This window comes from Musca autumnalis, unplaced genomic scaffold, assembly GCF_047663935.1.
Source record: "Musca autumnalis isolate F117 unplaced genomic scaffold, ASM4766393v1 scaffold_2, whole genome shotgun sequence".
NCBI classification, from domain to species: domain Eukaryota; kingdom Metazoa; phylum Arthropoda; class Insecta; order Diptera; family Muscidae; genus Musca; species Musca autumnalis.
This window is the reverse complement of record NW_027411755.1, coordinates 28614892-28632808: the sequence shown is the minus strand read 5'-3', so window position 1 is coordinate 28632808 and position 17917 is coordinate 28614892. Positions and strand designations below refer to the sequence as shown.

Genomic DNA, 17917 nt, shown 5'->3' with positions numbered 1-17917 from the left:
TATTTTCAATAAGCGTGGATTTTTAAAGAATATTTTTAAAAATTATTTTCAATAAGCGTGGATTTTTAAAGAATATTTTTAAAAATTATTTTCAATAAGCGTGGATTTTTAAAGAATATTTTTAAAAATTATTTTCAATAAGCGTGGATTTTTAAAGAATATTTTTAAAAATTATTTTCAATAAGCGTGGATTTTTAAAGAATATTTTTAAAAATTATTTTCAATAAGCGTGGATTTTTAAAGAATATTTTTAAAAATTATTTTCAATAAGCGTGGATTTTTAAAGAATATTTTTAAAAATTATTTTCAATAAGCGTGGATTTTTAAAGAATATTTTTAAAAATTATTTTCAATAAGCGTGGATTTTTAAAGAATATTTTTAAAAATTATTTTCAATAAGCGTGGATTTTTAAAGAATATTTTTAAAAATTATTTTCAATAAGCGTGGATTTATAAAGAATATTTTTAAAAATTATTTTCAATTAGCGTGGATTTTTAAAGAATATGTTTAAAAATTATTTTCAATAAGCGTGGATTTTTAAAGAATATTTTTAAAAATTATTTTCAATAAGCGTGGATTTTTAAAGAATATTTTTAAAAATTATTTTCAATAAGCGTGGATTTTTAAAGAATATTTTTAAAAATTATTTTCAATAAGCGTGGATTTTTAAAGAATATTTTTAAAAATTATTTTCAATAAGCGTGGATTTTTAAAGAATATTTTTAAAAATTATTTTCAATAAGCGTGGATTTTTAAAGAATATTTTTAAAAATTATTTTCAATAAGCGTGGATTTTTAAAGAATATTTTTAAAAATTATTTTCAATAAGCGTGGATTTTTAAAGAATATTTTTAAAAATTATTTTCAATAAGCGTGGATTTTTAAAGAATATTTTTAAAAATTATTTTCAATAAGCGTGGATTTTTAAAGAATATTTTTAAAAATTATTTTCAATAAGCGTGGATTTTTAAAGAATATTTTTAAAAATTATTTTCAATAAGCGTGGATTTTTAAAGAATATTTTTAAAAATTATTTTCAATAAGCGTGGATTTTTAAAGAATATTTTTAAAAATTATTTTCAATAAGCGTGGATTTTTAAAGAATATTTTTAAAAATTATTTTCAATAAGCGTGGATTTTTAAAGAATATTTTTAAAAATTATTTTCAATAAGCGTGGATTTTTAAAGAATATTTTTAAAAATTATTTTCAATAAGCGTGGATTTTTAAAGAATATTTTTAAAAATTATTTTCAACAAGCGTGGATTTTTAAAGAATATTTTTAAAAATTATTTTCAATAAGCGTGGATTTTTAAAGAATATTTTTAAAAATCATTTTCAATAAGCGTGGATTTTTAAAGAATATTTTTAAAAATTATTTTCAATAAGCGTGGATTTTTAAAGAATATTTTTAAAAATCATTTTCAATAAGCGTGGATTTTTAAAGAATATTTTTAAAAATTATTTTCAATAAGCGTGGATTTTTAAAGAATATTTTTAAAAATTATTTTCAATAAGCGTGGATTTTTAAAGAATATTTTTAAAAATTATTTTCAATAAGCGTGGATTTTTAAAGAATATTTTTAAAAATTATTTTCAATAAGCGTGGATTTTTAAAGAATATTTTTAAAAATTATTTTCAATAAGCGTGGATTTTTAAAGAATATTTTTAAAAATTATTTTCAATAAGCGTGGATTTTTAAAGAATATTTTTAAAAATTATTTTCAATAAGCGTGGATTTTTAAAGAATATTTTTAAAAATTATTTTCAATAAGCGTGGATTTTTAAAGAATATTTTTAAAAATTATTTTCAATAAGCGTGGATTTTTAAAGAATATTTTTAAAAATTATTTTCAATAAGCGTGGATTTTTAAAGAATATTTTTAAAAATTATTTTCAATAAGCGTGGATTTTTAAAGAATATTTTTAAAAATTATTTTCAATAAGCGTGGATTTTTAAAGAATATTTTTAAAAATTATTTTCAATAAGCGTGGATTTTTAAAGAATATTTTTAAAAATTATTTTCAATAAGCGTGGATTTTTAAAGAATATTTTTAAAAATTATTTTCAATAAGCGTGGATTTTTAAAGAATATTTTTAAAAATTATTTTCAATAAGCGTGGATTTTTAAAGAATATTTTTAAAAATTATTTTCAATAAGCGTGGATTTTTAAAGAATATTTTTAAAAATTATTTTCAATAAGCGTGGATTTTTAAAGAATATTTTTAAAAATTATTTTCAATAAGCGTGGATTTTTAAAGAATATTTTTAAAAATTATTTTCAATAAGCGTGGATTTTTAAAGAATATTTTTAAAAATTATTTTCAATAAGCGTGGATTTTTAAAGAATATTTTTAAAAATTATTTTCAATAAGCGTGGATTTTTAAAGAATATTTTTAAAAATTATTTTCAATAAGCGTGGATTTTTAAAGAATATTTTTAAAAATTATTTTCAATAAGCGTGGATTTTTAAAGAATATTTTTAAAAATTATTTTCAATAAGCGTGGATTTTTAAAGAATATTTTTAAAAATTATTTTCAATAAGCGTGGATTTTTAAAGAATATTTTTAAAAATTATTTTCAATAAGCGTGGATTTTTAAAGAATATTTTTAAAAATTATTTTCAATAAGCGTGGATTTTTAAAGAATATTTTTAAAAATTATTTTCAATAAGCGTGGATTTTTAAAGAATATTTTTAAAAATTATTTTCAATAAGCGTGAATTTTTAAAGAATATTTAAAAAAATTATTTTTAATAGGCGTAGATTTAAAAAAATATTTAAAAAAAATAGTTTAATAGGCGTGGATTTTTAAGAGTACTTAAAATAAATTATTTTTAATGGGCCTGGACTTTTAAAGAATATTAAAAAAAATATTTTTAATATTTCTCGATTTTAAAAGAATATGATAAAACTAATCTTAGTAAGCGTGAATTTTTAAAGAATATTGAAAAATATTATAATAAGCGTGGATTTTTAAGGAATATTTAAACAAATATATTTTAATATTCATTTAACCGAACTGATTATTTGTTTTATAAGGAGAAGGGTATATACAATTCGGATTGTGTACCATCGTAGGTTATTCTTGTATTCTCTTCATAAATCTTATCAGCCGCAAATCTCATTTTATGTACCATTATCAGTATTCAATACGAGCCTATTCCAAATGTGGAATCATACAAATTCTTTGACACAGTTTCTGAAAGAATTGATTTGGGGAAAGTGAAGAAAAGCTCATTTTTAAATTTGAATATTGCTAAGAAAAATTGTGTAAAAGTAAAAATTAAAATCATGGGAAGGTTTTTGTTTCACATTCTTATTATCTCTTTATTGATGTTGTATCCCATCGTGCAAGCCTCGGTGCAGACATCAAGTGAGACCCTACAACAACTCCAGCAAATTATGGCCTCTATAAATTCAACAGTGGATCCATGTGAAGACTTCTATAGTTATGCCTGTGGCAATTGGCCGGAGCAACACAAAACGGAAAAGTTTGGTATCGCCAATATGATGGAAAGACTTTACGCCAAGGACATAGAAGATATTGTGGCCAAAGAATACCCTAAAAGTTCTCTGGATAACTTGGAGCAGGGGAATGGTTTGGCAAAAGCTTTGAGATTTTACTATTCCTGCTTGGAAATTAAGGATAATTTCGATGTTGTGAAATTTGTGGATATCATAAAACCTGCCAATGGCGTAGAGTGGCCGTTGCTTGAAGAGATAAATTCTTTGGTTGCTGGAAATAAAAGTAAATTTCGTTTAAGACAATTGGAACTGTTTGCTCTCCTAGGTGAACTCCACAGCCTGGGCCTGAATAACGAATTGGTAAAGGCCATGCCTTTGTATTTGGAAAGTGGTGAACTGGTGGTTATTTTTACTCTACCCCAAGTAGAATATATGGAAATGGAACACATTGAGGGTGTACTAAAAGAGCTTGGTGTGGAAATGGAAAGTGTTAGAAAACATGCCGTGGACATTTTTGAAACTCAAAGTTATTGGCAGTCAGTTTATGAAAATTTTACAAATTCCCAAGAAGAAGGTGAAGAAGATGATGACGGTTATACCTTGGCAGAGTTACGCTTGCTGTATCCCAAACTGCATAAATTCCTAGGAAAAGTCTTGCCAATATCCCTGCGAAGGGAAAAGCCCTTGGTGGGGTTTTCCTCTGGGGATTACTATAAATTTTTGTTTTCCCACAAATGGTCTAACCACGAAATTGGGAAATTTTGCAATTATTTGCTCGTCAAGTTTCTTATGCTGCAGAAGAGCCAACACAGCTTTGGTTGTCGGGTAAATGTGCTAAACAGCATGCCCTTTGCCTTTCACAGCCTTTACTATAAACATCACTATCAGCCCTATGCCCAAGACTTGAATCAGCACATTTCCATACTGACCAAAAAAATTTATAAATATTTTTTGGAAATTTTAAATGAAAATCCTCTCAACTTCAATCGCAAACAATTGCAAATAATCGAAGAGCGATTGGCCAATGTCTCCATAAATGTTGGCAATCTACCCCAAAATCTCAATTCCACTGTTCTGGAAGATTACTATGGCGATGTACCGGAACTGAATATCAATAACTATTATGGCAATCATTTGCTAATCAAACAACACTCGCTTGTGGCTCAGCTAAAATGTCCTGCCTCCCTTAGCTGTCGTGAAGATCCAGATCACATACCCTACTATGATCGTTCCTTAAATATGATTGTCATACCATTTGGCACATTGAAGCCTCCACTCTATGACATACACCACCATCCATTGTTGCTATATTCCGCTTTTGGTACTATATTGGGTCATGAACTGACTCATGCCATAGATCCAACCTCACTTATTGAATCTAATAAAATGTTTGAAAATCTCACAAAGAAATCTGCAGTTTCCCGAGCCCTAACGTGTATGGAGAAACAAGAACCCACAAGCACAATTGATGAACGCATTGCTGATTTTTTGGGTACAAGGGTGGCCTGGAATGCCTATAACATGGAACATAATGGAACCGATTTGACATATAGTGACATGACATGGCAGAAATTATTTTTCTTAAATCTGTCACAATTTTTCTGTGTGAAGCGCCAGGACTTTGATGATGAACATGACAGCCCACCAATGCGTTTAAATCTAATTGTCATGAACTTCAATGAGTTTCCGAAAGCCTTTCAATGTCCGCTGGGCGCTAAAATGAACCCAGAGAAGAAATGTCGATTTTATTAATAGCTTTAAATTTGAATAAATTTTAATTCTAAGTTATAGTCTGTAAGAAATTTTGTAACCACTCTAAGATAGATTTATAAATAAATCAGGAGTAAAAAAACAGACAATTGTGGGAGTATTGGAAAAATATTTTTTTTTAAATAACACGTCTATGAAAAATATTTTTTAAAAAATTCACGTCAATGAAAAATATTTTTTAAAAAATTCACGTCAATGAAAAATATTTTTTAAAAAATTCACGTCATTGGAAAATATTTTTTAAAAAATCTACGTCAGTGGAAACATCTTTTTTAAAAAATCCACGTTACTGGATAATATTTTTTTTTTATTTATTTCAATTCATATTTGCCTAGTCTTTCGACCTTAAGCTGTATACTACATTATAATGTTTATATAACAAAATTAATATAAAATAAAGTAATAAGTAAGGAATATTTAAACTACTCAATATTTATTTTTAAAAATATCCACGTTTATGGAAGCATTTGTTAAATAATAGACGTCTATCAAAAATATTTTTTAAAAAATCCACGATTATTGAAAAAATACTATGTGGAAAGGGTATTATAAGTTTGTTTTGGCAAAAAATCATGTAACACCGCGAAATATTCGTCGAAGACCCCCAATGTGGTATACCAATCATATCTCGACGAGATAAAGCGATTTTACGATGTGTGTTCGTCCGTCTGTCAATTATAAATTGTAATCAAACTCCAGGCCTCAATTATTGACCGATGTTCACGAAATTTTGCATGGAGGTCGGGTTCAGACCAGAATAGACACCTATTTTTATTGGTGATGATCGTGAAATATTTAGCGGGTGTAATGGACCAAAACATAAATTTTATCAAATTTTTTAGCGGTTCTGTAGGTCGCAATAATAGTGCGATCGCTTTGAAATTTTAAATAAGGTAAGAGTTATGACAAAGAAAAAGCTTGCAATGTAAGATGGTGATCAGATAATATTTAGAAATGTATGTAATATTGTATCTTACAATAAGTTTATTTGTTCCATAAAGGAATTTTTATTTGCTAAAAGCTAATTACCAGGGTTAGAGGTGTAGGGTATCACATGGTTGGCCCCGTCCGACTATCGCCTTTGCTTACTTGTTTTTAAAATAACCACGATTATTGACAAAAAAATTTTAAATTCCAAAATCTTTGAAAAAATATTTTTTTTAAAAAATTTACATCTTTTTGTAAAAAAAATCCATGTCTATGGAAAAATATTTTTAAAAATTCCACGTCTATGGAACAATATTAAAAAAACGTCTAATAAAAAAATATGTATTCTTAAAAAATCAACGTTGAATGAAAAATCTATGAACAATATTTAAAAAAAAAAATCCACGTTGATTGAAAAAATATTCTTTAAATATTCCACTTTGATTGAAAATATATTCTTTAAAAAATCCATGTGTATATAAAATATATTTTTTTAATCCACTTCTATGGAAAAATACCTTTAAAAAAATCGACGTCTATGGAAGATAGTTAATAAAAAAATCCCCGTCTATGGAAAAATATTTACATAAATCCGCCTTTGTGGAAAAAACATTTTAAAGAAAATCCAAGTCTATGGAAAATATTATTTATAAAATCCGCGTTGATCGAAAAAAATATTCTTTACAAATTTCCTATGAAACCTATTTTTTAAACAACACAGGTCAATGAAAAAATATTTAAAAAATAAATAACGTCAATAGAGAAATATTTTTAAAATAACCGACGGGAAAATGTATATTTTTTTAATTCACTTCAATGAAAATATTTAAATATTTAAAACGAATTACGTCTATGGAAAAATGTTTTTAAAAAAATCACGTCTATGGAAAAATATTCTTAAAAAAATCCACGTTGATTAAACAATTTATGACAAATATTTAAAAAAAAAATCCACGTTGGTTGAAAAAATATTCTTAAAAAGTCCACGTTGATTGAAAAAATATTCTTAAAAGTCCATGTTAATTGAAAAATAAAAAAATATCTAAAAATAAATATAAAAAACATCTAAAAAATCCACGTCTATGGCAAATACTTTTTTTAAAAATCCAGGTCTATGAAATAATATTTTGTAAAAAAATTTACGTCTAAGGAAAAATATTAAAAAACTGCAGGTCTATGGAAAAATATTCTCAAAAATGTCACGTTGATTGAAAAAAAAAATATTTTTTTAAAGTCCACGTTGATTAAAAAATTTATTAAATATATTGTTTAAAAAAATCCACGTTGATTGAAAAAAATATTTTTATAATGCCCACTTTTATAAAAATCTATGAAAAATATTTTTTAAGAAAAATCCACGTTGATTGAAAAAATAATTTTTTTAAAGAGTCCACTTTGATTAAAAAATTTATGAAAAATATTTTTTAAAAAAATCCACGTTGATTGAAAAAAATATTTTTTTAAAGTCCACTTTTATTAAAAAATCTATGGAAATATTTTTTAAAAAAATCCACGTTGATTGAAAAAAATACTTTTATAAAGCCCACTTTTATTAAAAAATTTATGGAAATATTTTTAAAAAAATTCACGTTGATTGAAAAAATATTCTTTACAAAGTCCACTTTGATTGAAAAAATATTCTTTAAAAAGTCCACGTTGATTGAAAAATCTATGAAAACTATTTTTTAAAAAAATCCAAGTCAATGAAAAATATTTTCATAAATAATCCACTTCTATGGAAAAATATTTTTTTTAAATCCACTTCTATGGAAAAATTCTTTTAATAAAATCTACGTCTATGGAAAATAGTTAATAAAAAATTACCGTCTATGGACAAATATTTAAACAAAATCGACTTATGTATATGGAAAAATATTTTTAAAGAAAATCCACGTCTATGAAAAAATACTCTTTAAAAATTCACGTTGATCAAAAAAAATATTCTTTAAAAAGTTGACGTTGATTGAAAAATATTATTTAAAAAAATTCCCGTTGTTTTTTCAATCAATGAAAAATATTTTTTAAAAAATCCGGGTCAATGGAAAAATATTTGCAATAAAAAATCACGTCAATAGAGAAATATTCTTCAAACATTGCACGGAAAATATATTTTTTTTTAATTCACGTCAATGAACAATAATTTGTAAAAAAAACTAACGATTATTGAAAAAAAAAAATATATAACCGATTATCGATATATATAATTTTTAAATTATTTTAGACTCATTAGAGTGCTCCTCTCCACGGAAATCTTTAGTAAAAGGCGAAAGATTTATTCGACAACTGAAGAGAAGCCAGAGCCTCAGTAATGTTGGCGACATTTCCTGAGTATTTCAGCCATGTAAAACTTCTCTACAAAGTCGTGTCTTAAGACACGCCGTTCGGACTCGGCGATAAACAGTAGGTCCCCTATGATTGAGCTAATATGAATCGGGGTGCACTCATTGATATGAGAGAAGTCTTCCTTGTCCCTTCAGGGATGTTTGTGGAACAATTACTCCACGAATATTGGAAACTTATATTCTAAAACAACCACTATTATAAAGCATATTTTTTACAAATTCCAGCATCATTGAAAACACCTTATTTTAAATTCGAAGGTCATTGAAAAATGTTTCTTTAAAAAATCTACGATTTTAGGGAAAATATTAGTTAACAAATTCAAGATTTAAATAAAAAATATATTCTTTAAAAAATTCGCGTTTACAAAACATTTAAAATATTCATGTTTTTTATAAAAAAATTCTTTAAAAAATCCGCGTTTTTTTATTATTCTTAAAAAAATCACGTTTTTTTAAAAAATGTTTTTTAAATCCAAGTTTTTTGAAATTTTTTTTTTAATCCAATTTTTTTAATATTTTTTTAATCCAGGATTTCGAAAAAATATTCTTAAAAAAATCCACGATTCTGGAGATTCTTTTTTTTAAATCCAAATTTTTTTATTTTTTTTTCGTAAATCCACGTTCTTGAACAAATATCCTTAAAAAATCCATGTTGTGGGATAAAATATTCTTTAAAAATCCAAATACCTGGGAAAAAATATTTTATAAAAATCCAGGATTCATAAAAAATATTCTTTAAAAAATCCAGGATTCATAAAAAATATTCTTTGAAAAATCCAGGATTCATGAGAAAATATTCTTTCAATCATCCAGGTTTTTTGTTGGAAGAAATATTCTTTAAAAATCCACGTTTTTGGAAAAAATATTCTTTAAAAAATCCTCGTTTTTGGAAAAAATATTCTTTAAAAAAATCCTCGTTTTTGGAAAAAATATTCTTTAAAAAATCCACGTTTTTGGAAAAAATATTCTTTAAAAATCCACGTTTTTGGAAAAAATATTCTTTAAAAACCCCACGTTTTTGGAAAAAATATTCTTTAAAAAATCCACGTTTTTGAAAAAAAAATATTCTTTAAAAATCCACGTTTTTGGAAAAAATATTCTTTAAAAAATCCACGTTTTTGGAAAAATATTCTTTAAAAAATCCAAGTTTTTGGAAAAAATATTCTTTAAAAAATCCACGTTTTTGGAAAAAAATATTCTTTAAAAAATCCACGTTTTTGGAAAAAATATTCTTTAAAAAATCCACGTTTTTGAAAAAAAATATTCTTTAAAAAATCCACGTTTTTGAAAAAAAATATTCTTTAAAAAATCCGCGTTTTTGGAAAAAATATTCTTTAAAAAATCCACGTTTTTGGAAAAAATATTCTTTAAAAAATCCACGTTTTTGGAAAAAATATTCTTTAAAAAATCCATGTTTTTGGAAAAAATATTCTTTAAAAAATCCACGTTTTTGAAAAAAAATATTCTTTAAAAAATCCGCGTTTTTGGAAAAAATATTCTTTAAAAAATCCTATTTTTGGAAAAAATATTCTTTAAAAAATCCACGTTTTTGGAAAAAATATTCTTTAAAATTTTCACGTTTTTGAAAAACATATTCTTTAAAAATCCACATTTGTGGAATAAATAATCATTAAAAAAACCACTTTTTTGAAAAAAATATTCTTAAAAAATCCAATTTTTTGGAAAAAAAAACTTAAAAAAATCTACGCTTGTGGATCAGATATTCTTAAAAAATCCACGTTTTGGAAAAAATATTCTTAAAAAATTGACATTTTTTGAAAAAGGTATTCTTTAAATAAATCCACGTTTTTGGAAAAGAATTCTTGGAAACTACATTGAAAAATATTTTTATGGGGATTTATGTTTCGTTTTGGACTGCATTGAGTGATTGTGGTGTTCAAACATTTCTCTTTTTATGTGACGCACACATGTCTGTCTCTTATTCTAAGTATCAGTTCCAGTGCATTCAACGCTCGACCTTGAACCTGATTTATATTCTAAACAAATCTACAATGTACTAAGTATGTTATCAGCTTGCCAAGCAAATAGAAGAGAGAGAAAAATAAGAAATTATTGCGAAATCGAAATTTATGCTAGTTTTTAAGAAGATTTCATTTCGAAAACATAGATAAGTTGTGATTTTTGTGAATTTTTAAATGAAATTTTTAATAATAGTATGGAAAAGAGAAATGTGTTAACTTTACAAAGAATTGTCATCTTTATTATTTGCTTTGGAAGAAGAGTGACAACTCAAAGTCTCAGTGAAGATTTGAAACAAATCCAGAGGATTGAGTTATCAATTGATGGTCATGCTAATCCCTGCGTTAATTTCTATGAATATGCCTGTGGAAATTGGTCATCGGGCCATTTGGATGACATGGAATATGATTTGGAGTCGGTGCTGAGACAAAAACATGTTTTGGATTATGTGGAATTGGTAGCCCAAGAGTATCCACTGCAAGAACACCCAGGAGATTATAAACAAACTTTTGTCGACAAGACATTGGCATATTTCTATTCCTGTATTGGAGAATTTGAAAGCTATGATGCAATGAAATATCTGGAAGAAATTAAACCAAGTCCCGGATTGGAATGGCCTTTGCTGGAGGTTGTGCAGCAACAACAGAGACATGAACCTTATGTGGCGCCCAATGTGTGGCCTGTGGGAAAATTCAATTTATTTGCTTTACTGGGCAAACTAAGCAGCTACGGCTTTGAGAGTGGCCTAATAGAATATGGTTGGATCGAACTAAGCGGAAGGCGCATAATAACCATAAGTTTGCCGGAATTGCCAGAACTTGAACGTACATTAGTGAGAAAATTGTTGAGAGAAATGAAATTGCCCAAGCAAGTTATACGCAAATATTATTTGGATGCTGTCCGGGTACATCAACAGCTGGAGACTTTGTATCAGAATTATACCCAAAATGAAGACTCAGATCGTACGGAATATGAAATACCCTACAGAGGACTGAAACATGATATTCCTCATCTTTATAACTTTTTAAGTCAACAACATCCACCAAGTAAGCATTCACCCGATAGTGTGGCATTTCTATCAGACGTTGATTATTTCTCCAAGCTATTGGCGGAATTTCGCAATCCTCAAAAAATGCAAAAGTTGTGCAATTATCTAATGTTGAACTTTTTGATTTATATGAAATATGAACAGCCGGCAAATTGTTTCTATGCCATAAAAAATCGTCTCCACTTATCATTCGATTATCTTTATTCGAAACATTTCTATCATCCACAAGCTGAGGACTTCAACAGTCACATTAGTTTGCTGAGCACAAAAATCTATAGGAATCTCTTCGGCCTGGTAAAAGAAAATCGTCTCGATTTATCGAAGGCCCAAGTGAAACTATTGAAGCAGCATTTATTCAATGTTACCTCAAATATTGGCAACTTACCAGAGAACATTACCTTTCAACATCTTGAAAAGATTTATGAAAATCTACCCGCCATGGATGCGGAGAATTTCTATGCCAATGATTTGAAAGCCTTGAAACACCAAGTGTGGTTAAAATACAATTGCCCCTCTAAGGTAATTTGTAACTCCCAGTTCCCAGTACTACCCAGTTATGATTTATCTACAAACAATGTGGCCATACCTTTTGCCTCGCTACAAACTCCGGTATATCATTTAGATTTGGATCCCATACTCTCCCTCTCAACATTTGGTTTTCTTTTGGCCCAAAGTTATGCCAAATCCATAAACCTTGAAGCTCTACAACAACTAAGTCCACTATTTCAAAATCTCACCCTACATCCAAATGTCAAATGCATGGTTCTGCAAGAACCCACGGATTTTATTAACGAACGTATTGCCGATTTAATGGGTGCCCGGGTGGCCTATCAATCCTATGCCCATGAATATAAATATAATTTACAACCGCAGTTCTCAGCAATGCCATGGAAGAAACTATTTTTCTTGAATATGGCCCAAATGTTTTGTTCCAAAACGCCAGAGGATTTCGTGGGCGATGACGGTGATAGTCCCATGACCCGCCTGAATCAAATTGCCATGAACTTAGATGTCTTTGGTGAGGCTTTCAAGTGTCCCATGGGCAGTGAAATGAATCCAGCAAGGAAATGTCGTTTTCTTTAAATAATTTATTGAAAAATATCTATATTGTGCTATTTATTGTTGTTATATAAAATAATAAAATGATTGAATAATTAAAAAAAATATATATTTTTTTAAATGTCTTTCTGAATGCTTCTTAGGGGGTTTATAGCCTATTTAAGATAATTTTAAAAGTATTTTTATTTTTTTAGTTTTTTTTTAGAAATCCACTCCTACTAAAAATAATTTTAAGAGTATTTTTTTTTAAATCCACGACTATTAGAAATAATTTAAATTTTTTTTTTATTTTGTTAATATACCCAAAAAATTCCCGCCTATTAAAAATGATTTCTACAATATTTTTTTAAATATTTTTAAAAAACCACTCATATTAAAAATATTTTTAAGAGTATTTTTTATTTTTTTTTAACTTTCTTAAAAAGTATTTGTTATTTTTTAATATTTTTTAAAATTCCACGCCTATTAAAAATAATTTAAAAAATGTTAATCTTTTTAAACATTCTTTAAAAATCCACGCCGTTTGAAAATATTTGTAATTTTTTCGAATATTTTGTAAAAAATCCACGCCTATTAAAAATAATTAAAAATAAATTTAATCTGTTTAAACATTCTTTAAAAATCCACGCCTATTAAAAAAATAATGTATTTTTTTCTTTAAATTTTTTAAAATATTGTTTTAAGTCCAAGCCTATTAAAAATAATTTAAAAATATATATTTTTTTAATTTTTTTAATGTCCTTTAAAAATCCACCCACTCCTATTAAAAAAAATACATATTTTTTTTATTTTTTTAAATACTTTTTTAAAATCCACGCCTTTTAGAAATAATTTAAAAAACATATATTTTTTAATTTTTTAAAATATTCTTTAAAAATCTAAGCCTGTTAAAAATTATTTAAAAATATTTTTTAAGATTTTGAAATTCCACGCTTATTGAAAATAATTTGAAAAATATTACATATTTTTTTTTTAAAATTGCGTTAAATATCAAAAATAATTTTTTCAAAATATTTCTTAAAAACCCACGTCTTTTACAAATAGTTTTCTAAAATATTCTTTAAAATCCATGCCTATTAAAATAATTTTTATAAGATATACTTTAAAATCCACGCCTATTACAAATAGTTTTCTAAAATATTCTTTAAAATCCACGCCTATTAAAATAATTTTTATAAAATATACTTTAAAATCCACGCCTGTTTTAAAATATTCTTTAAACATCCGCGCTTATAAAAATAATTTTTCTAAAATATTCTTTAAAATCCACGCCTATTAAAATAATTTTTATAAAATCTACTTTAAAATCTACGCCTATTACAAATAATGTTTTAAAATATCCTTTAAAATCTACGCCTCTTAGCAATAATTTTTATAAAATCTGCGCCACTTAGCAATAATTTTTTTAAAATATTCTTTAAAAATCCACGCCTACTAAAAATAATTTTTCTAAAAAAATCTTTAAAAATCCACGCCTAATAAAAATAATTTTTCTAAAATATTCTTTAAAAATCCACACCAATTACAAATATTTTTTTAAATATTCTTTAAAAATCCACGCCTATTAAAAATAATTTTTCTCAAATGTTCTTTAAAAATCCACGCCTATTAAAAATAATTTTTCTAAAATATTCTCTAAAAATCCACGCCTATTAATAATAATAATTAATTTTTAATTAAAAATCCACCCCTATTAAAAATAATAATAATTAATTTTTAATCAAAAATCCACGCTTATTTGAAATAATTTTTTTAATATTCTTCAAAAATCTACGCCTATTTGAAATATTTTTATACCCTATACCACAATGTGGAAAAGGGTATTATAAGTTTTGGTAAAAAATCATGTAACACCGCGAAATATTCGTCGGAGACCCCCAATGTGGTATACCAATCTTCATATCTCGACGAGATAAAGCGATTTTGAGATGTGTGTCTGTCCGTCCGTCTGTCCATTATAAATTGTAAACACGCTCCAGGCCGCAATTATGGACCGATCGTCACGAAATTTTGTATGGAGGTCTGGTTCAGATCAGAATAGATCCCTATTCTTATTGGTGATGATCGTGAAAGCATAATATTTATCCAATTTTCTAGCGGCTCTGTAGGTCTCAATAATGGTCCGATCAACGCGTAATTTTAAACAAGGTAAGAGAATGTCACAAAGGAGAAGCTTGCAATTTGAGATGGCGATCGGATAATATTTAGAGGGTTAAACGGACCAAAACTTTTGTGTGAAAATTGTGAACATTTTTAATATACAGCTTATATCTTAAATCCTGGAAGTGGCATTCCGGACAAGTGAGATATACTTGAAAGTGGAACGCTTGACCTTTCAATTGATGCCAATTATGTTGGTGTGCATGATCAGATAACAGAGTTACAGCCTAATATATTCCGTTATTTGTTTGTAGTGTAATAATAAACTCGGTAGAAGTCGCAATTATACATTAATAGTCACGAAATTTCGCACCGGGTAAGAGTATAGGTCGAAAAATATGCCTACAATTTTGAATGATGATCTGATATTCTTTAGCGGGTGAAATGGACCATTACTTTTGTATGAAAAATATAAAAGTTTTATTTTTGGTCGATATTTTAATTCCTTGAGGACATATATATTTCGCAAAGTAGCCTACATATGGAAAAAAACTACTGACCTTTCCTCTGATGTAAATTGCAATAAAGTGTTTGCTAGATTACGGGCCTACTGCCTAATATATAATGGGTTCTGTGTAGAGAACCACATTTTTATCCCATGCTACATATTGTCTCTCCAAAAGTTTATGTAACACCACGAAATATTCGTCCTAGACCCCTTATTTGGTATGCCAAAATTCATATCTCGGCGAGATAAAGCGATTTAGCGATGTGTGTCCATTAAAAATTATAAACAAGCTTAAGGCCGCAATTATGGACCGATTGTAACGAATTTTTTAAGGAGGTTGGGTTCGGGCCTGAATAGAAATGATTAGTTTTTGCTGATGATCGTGAAATGTTCAGGGAATGAAATGGACCAAAAACAAAATTTTAACCAATTTTGTAGCGGCTCTGTAGGTCAAAATAATAACCGGCAACATTTTAAAAAAGTTTGAGTTTATGATGAAGAAGAAGCGTACAAGCCAACGTGACGATCAGATAATACCTAGCGGGTTAATGGACTGAAACTTTTGTGTGAAATTGGTAAAAATTTCAATAACGTAGCGGTTAAACAACGGAAGTAGTAGTACTACATAAGTGCGTTTCATTACATTTTAGTTTGTGTGAACTAAATTTTCCTTTCCTGCTACAAAAATGTCCTTGTCATGCTAGATAACTTTTTGGTTTCGGTCATAAGTATTATACATTACATCTCTGATATTTGATAATTACATTTTCACAATCATTGAAAAGAAGTTCCGTGGAGAGCGATTGTCCAGGGATAGTGGTATAGGGTATCCCATGGTCGGCTCCGTCCGACTATAGACTTTTCTTACTTGTTTTTTAATATTCTTACAAAATCAACGCATATTAAAAATTATTTTAAGAGTATTTTTTTTAATATTCTTAAAAAGTCCACGCCTATTAAAAATAATTTAAAAAACATTTTTTTAATTTTTTAAATTTTTGTTAAGAATATTCTTTAAAAATCCACACTTAGTAAAAACAATTTTAAAAATATTCTTTAAAAAATCCACACTTATTAAAAATAATTTTTAAAAATATTCTTTAAATATACACGCCTAGTAAAATTATTATACCCTCAGCCTTTAGGCTATGAAGGGTATATACAATTTCATACGGGCAAAATGTGCCTCATCGAAATAATGGTTTTAGACCCCAAGTATGTTTGGACGAAATGTGTTTCAGACAATTTGGAGTCGATTGAGCCATGTCCGTCCGTCTGTCTGTCTGTCTGTCTGCCTGTCTGGCTGGCTGGAGCGCACGATAACTCTCGAAGGGATGAACAGATTCGGTTCAAATTTTGGCTTTCGTAATATTTTGCCCAAACTTAGTTTAAGTTCGAAGATGGGCTATATCGGTCCACTCCTTCCGGTACCTCCCACACAAAAGTTCGAAAATGTTCCGAAAATTTGTACGCACGATAACTTTTAAAGGGAGTAACCGATTTGGTCCATACTTCGCACATCGTGAAACTTGTACCAGACTCAGATAAGGTTTCAATATGGACTCAATCAGTCTACTCCTTCTGGTACCTCCCACACAAAATTTCGGAAAAGTTCAGTTTAGGGCCATCTCTCGAATTGCTTTGATTTTTGTTTTAGCAACTTGTATTCACGGCCCCCTATACGGCGGTACAAGTTTCATTAGGGGCAAGTCCATACTTCCTGAGAAAATAGCCTGAAAGTTGCAAAAAACCCAATGACACCACGTGTGTTGGTTGGAGCACAAGATAACTCTAGAACGGATCCGCCGATTCGGTCCAAAATTTGGCCTTAGTAATATGTTGTCCAACCATAGTTTAAGTTTGAAGATAAGCCATATCGGTCCACTCCTTCAGGTACCTCCCCCACAAAAGTTCAAAAATGTTCGGAAATTTTGTTCATACGGTAACTCTTGAAGGGAGTGGCCGAATTGGTCCATACTTTACACATCCTAATATATCTAATAGATATAGATCAGCTTCAAATATGGACTATATTAGTCCACTCCATCCGGTAACTCCCACACAAAATTTCGGATAAGTTCACTTTAAGACCTGATATCGAATCACTTTGATTTTTGTTGAAGCAACTTGCATTCGCTGCCTCAATTACGATGATAAACGTTTTTTTAGGGGCAAGTCCATACTTCTTGAGCAAACAGCACAAAGAATGTAAAAACCCGCTATGGCACCATATGTTGTGGCTGGAGATCCACTTCCATAACGGTCAATGTCGATCCATTCCTTTTAGTATCTCCTCCGCAAAACTTTTGATCTTTAATCCTAATCAACATTTTTGTCGTTTCAAACGCCCAAAATTTTTAAACGTATTTTGGGAAAATTTTTTCAATATAGACAGGCTGAGGGTACATCTCTGTCGGCAAAGCCGACTGATACTTTCTTACTTGTTTTTTTTTAATATTCTTTAGAAATCCACATCTGTTATAAAATAATTTTTCAAAATATTCTTTAGAAATCCACGTCTGTTATAAAATAATTTTTCAAAATATTCTTTAAAAATCCAAGGTTATAAAAAATGGATTTTTAGAATATTCTTTAAAAATCCACGACTATAAAAATATTCTTTAAAAATCCACGCCTATATAAAATTATTTTTTAAAATATTCTTTAGAAATCCACATCTGTTATAAAATAATTTTTCAAAATATTCTTTA

The 17917-nt window shown here is 27.6% G+C and overlaps 2 protein-coding genes and 1 non-coding gene across 3 annotated transcripts in view; 1 reads left to right on the top strand and 2 right to left on the bottom strand.

Annotated features, from left to right (window-relative positions):
* DIP-epsilon (Dpr-interacting protein epsilon) overlaps window positions 1-17917 on the bottom strand; it is a 791100-nt gene that overhangs the window by 106021 nt on the left and 667162 nt on the right. The gene's annotated exons all lie outside the window — the stretch shown is intronic.
* On the top strand, window positions 3329-12622 carry LOC141394818 (uncharacterized). Its single transcript, XM_073969719.1, has 2 exons — window positions 3329-5154; window positions 10750-12622. The coding sequence occupies exons 1-2, from the start codon at window positions 3341-3343 to the stop codon at window positions 12620-12622; spliced, it is 3687 nt and encodes a 1228-aa protein (XP_073825820.1). The 5' UTR covers window positions 3329-3340.
* LOC141396006 (U5 spliceosomal RNA) lies at window positions 8356-8472 on the bottom strand. The gene has a single exon (XR_012411103.1). It is a non-coding gene; the product is annotated as a U5 spliceosomal RNA (small nuclear RNA).

Coding starts and splice junctions, on each gene's coding strand:
- LOC141394818 (XM_073969719.1), top strand. CDS start 3,341: ATGTTGTATCCCATCGTGCAAGCCTCGGTGCAGACATCAAGTGAGACC. Junction 5,155..10,749: donor ATTGTCATGAACTTCAATGA/GTTTCCGAAAGC, acceptor TTGCTTTGGAAG/AAGAGTGACAACTCAAAGTC.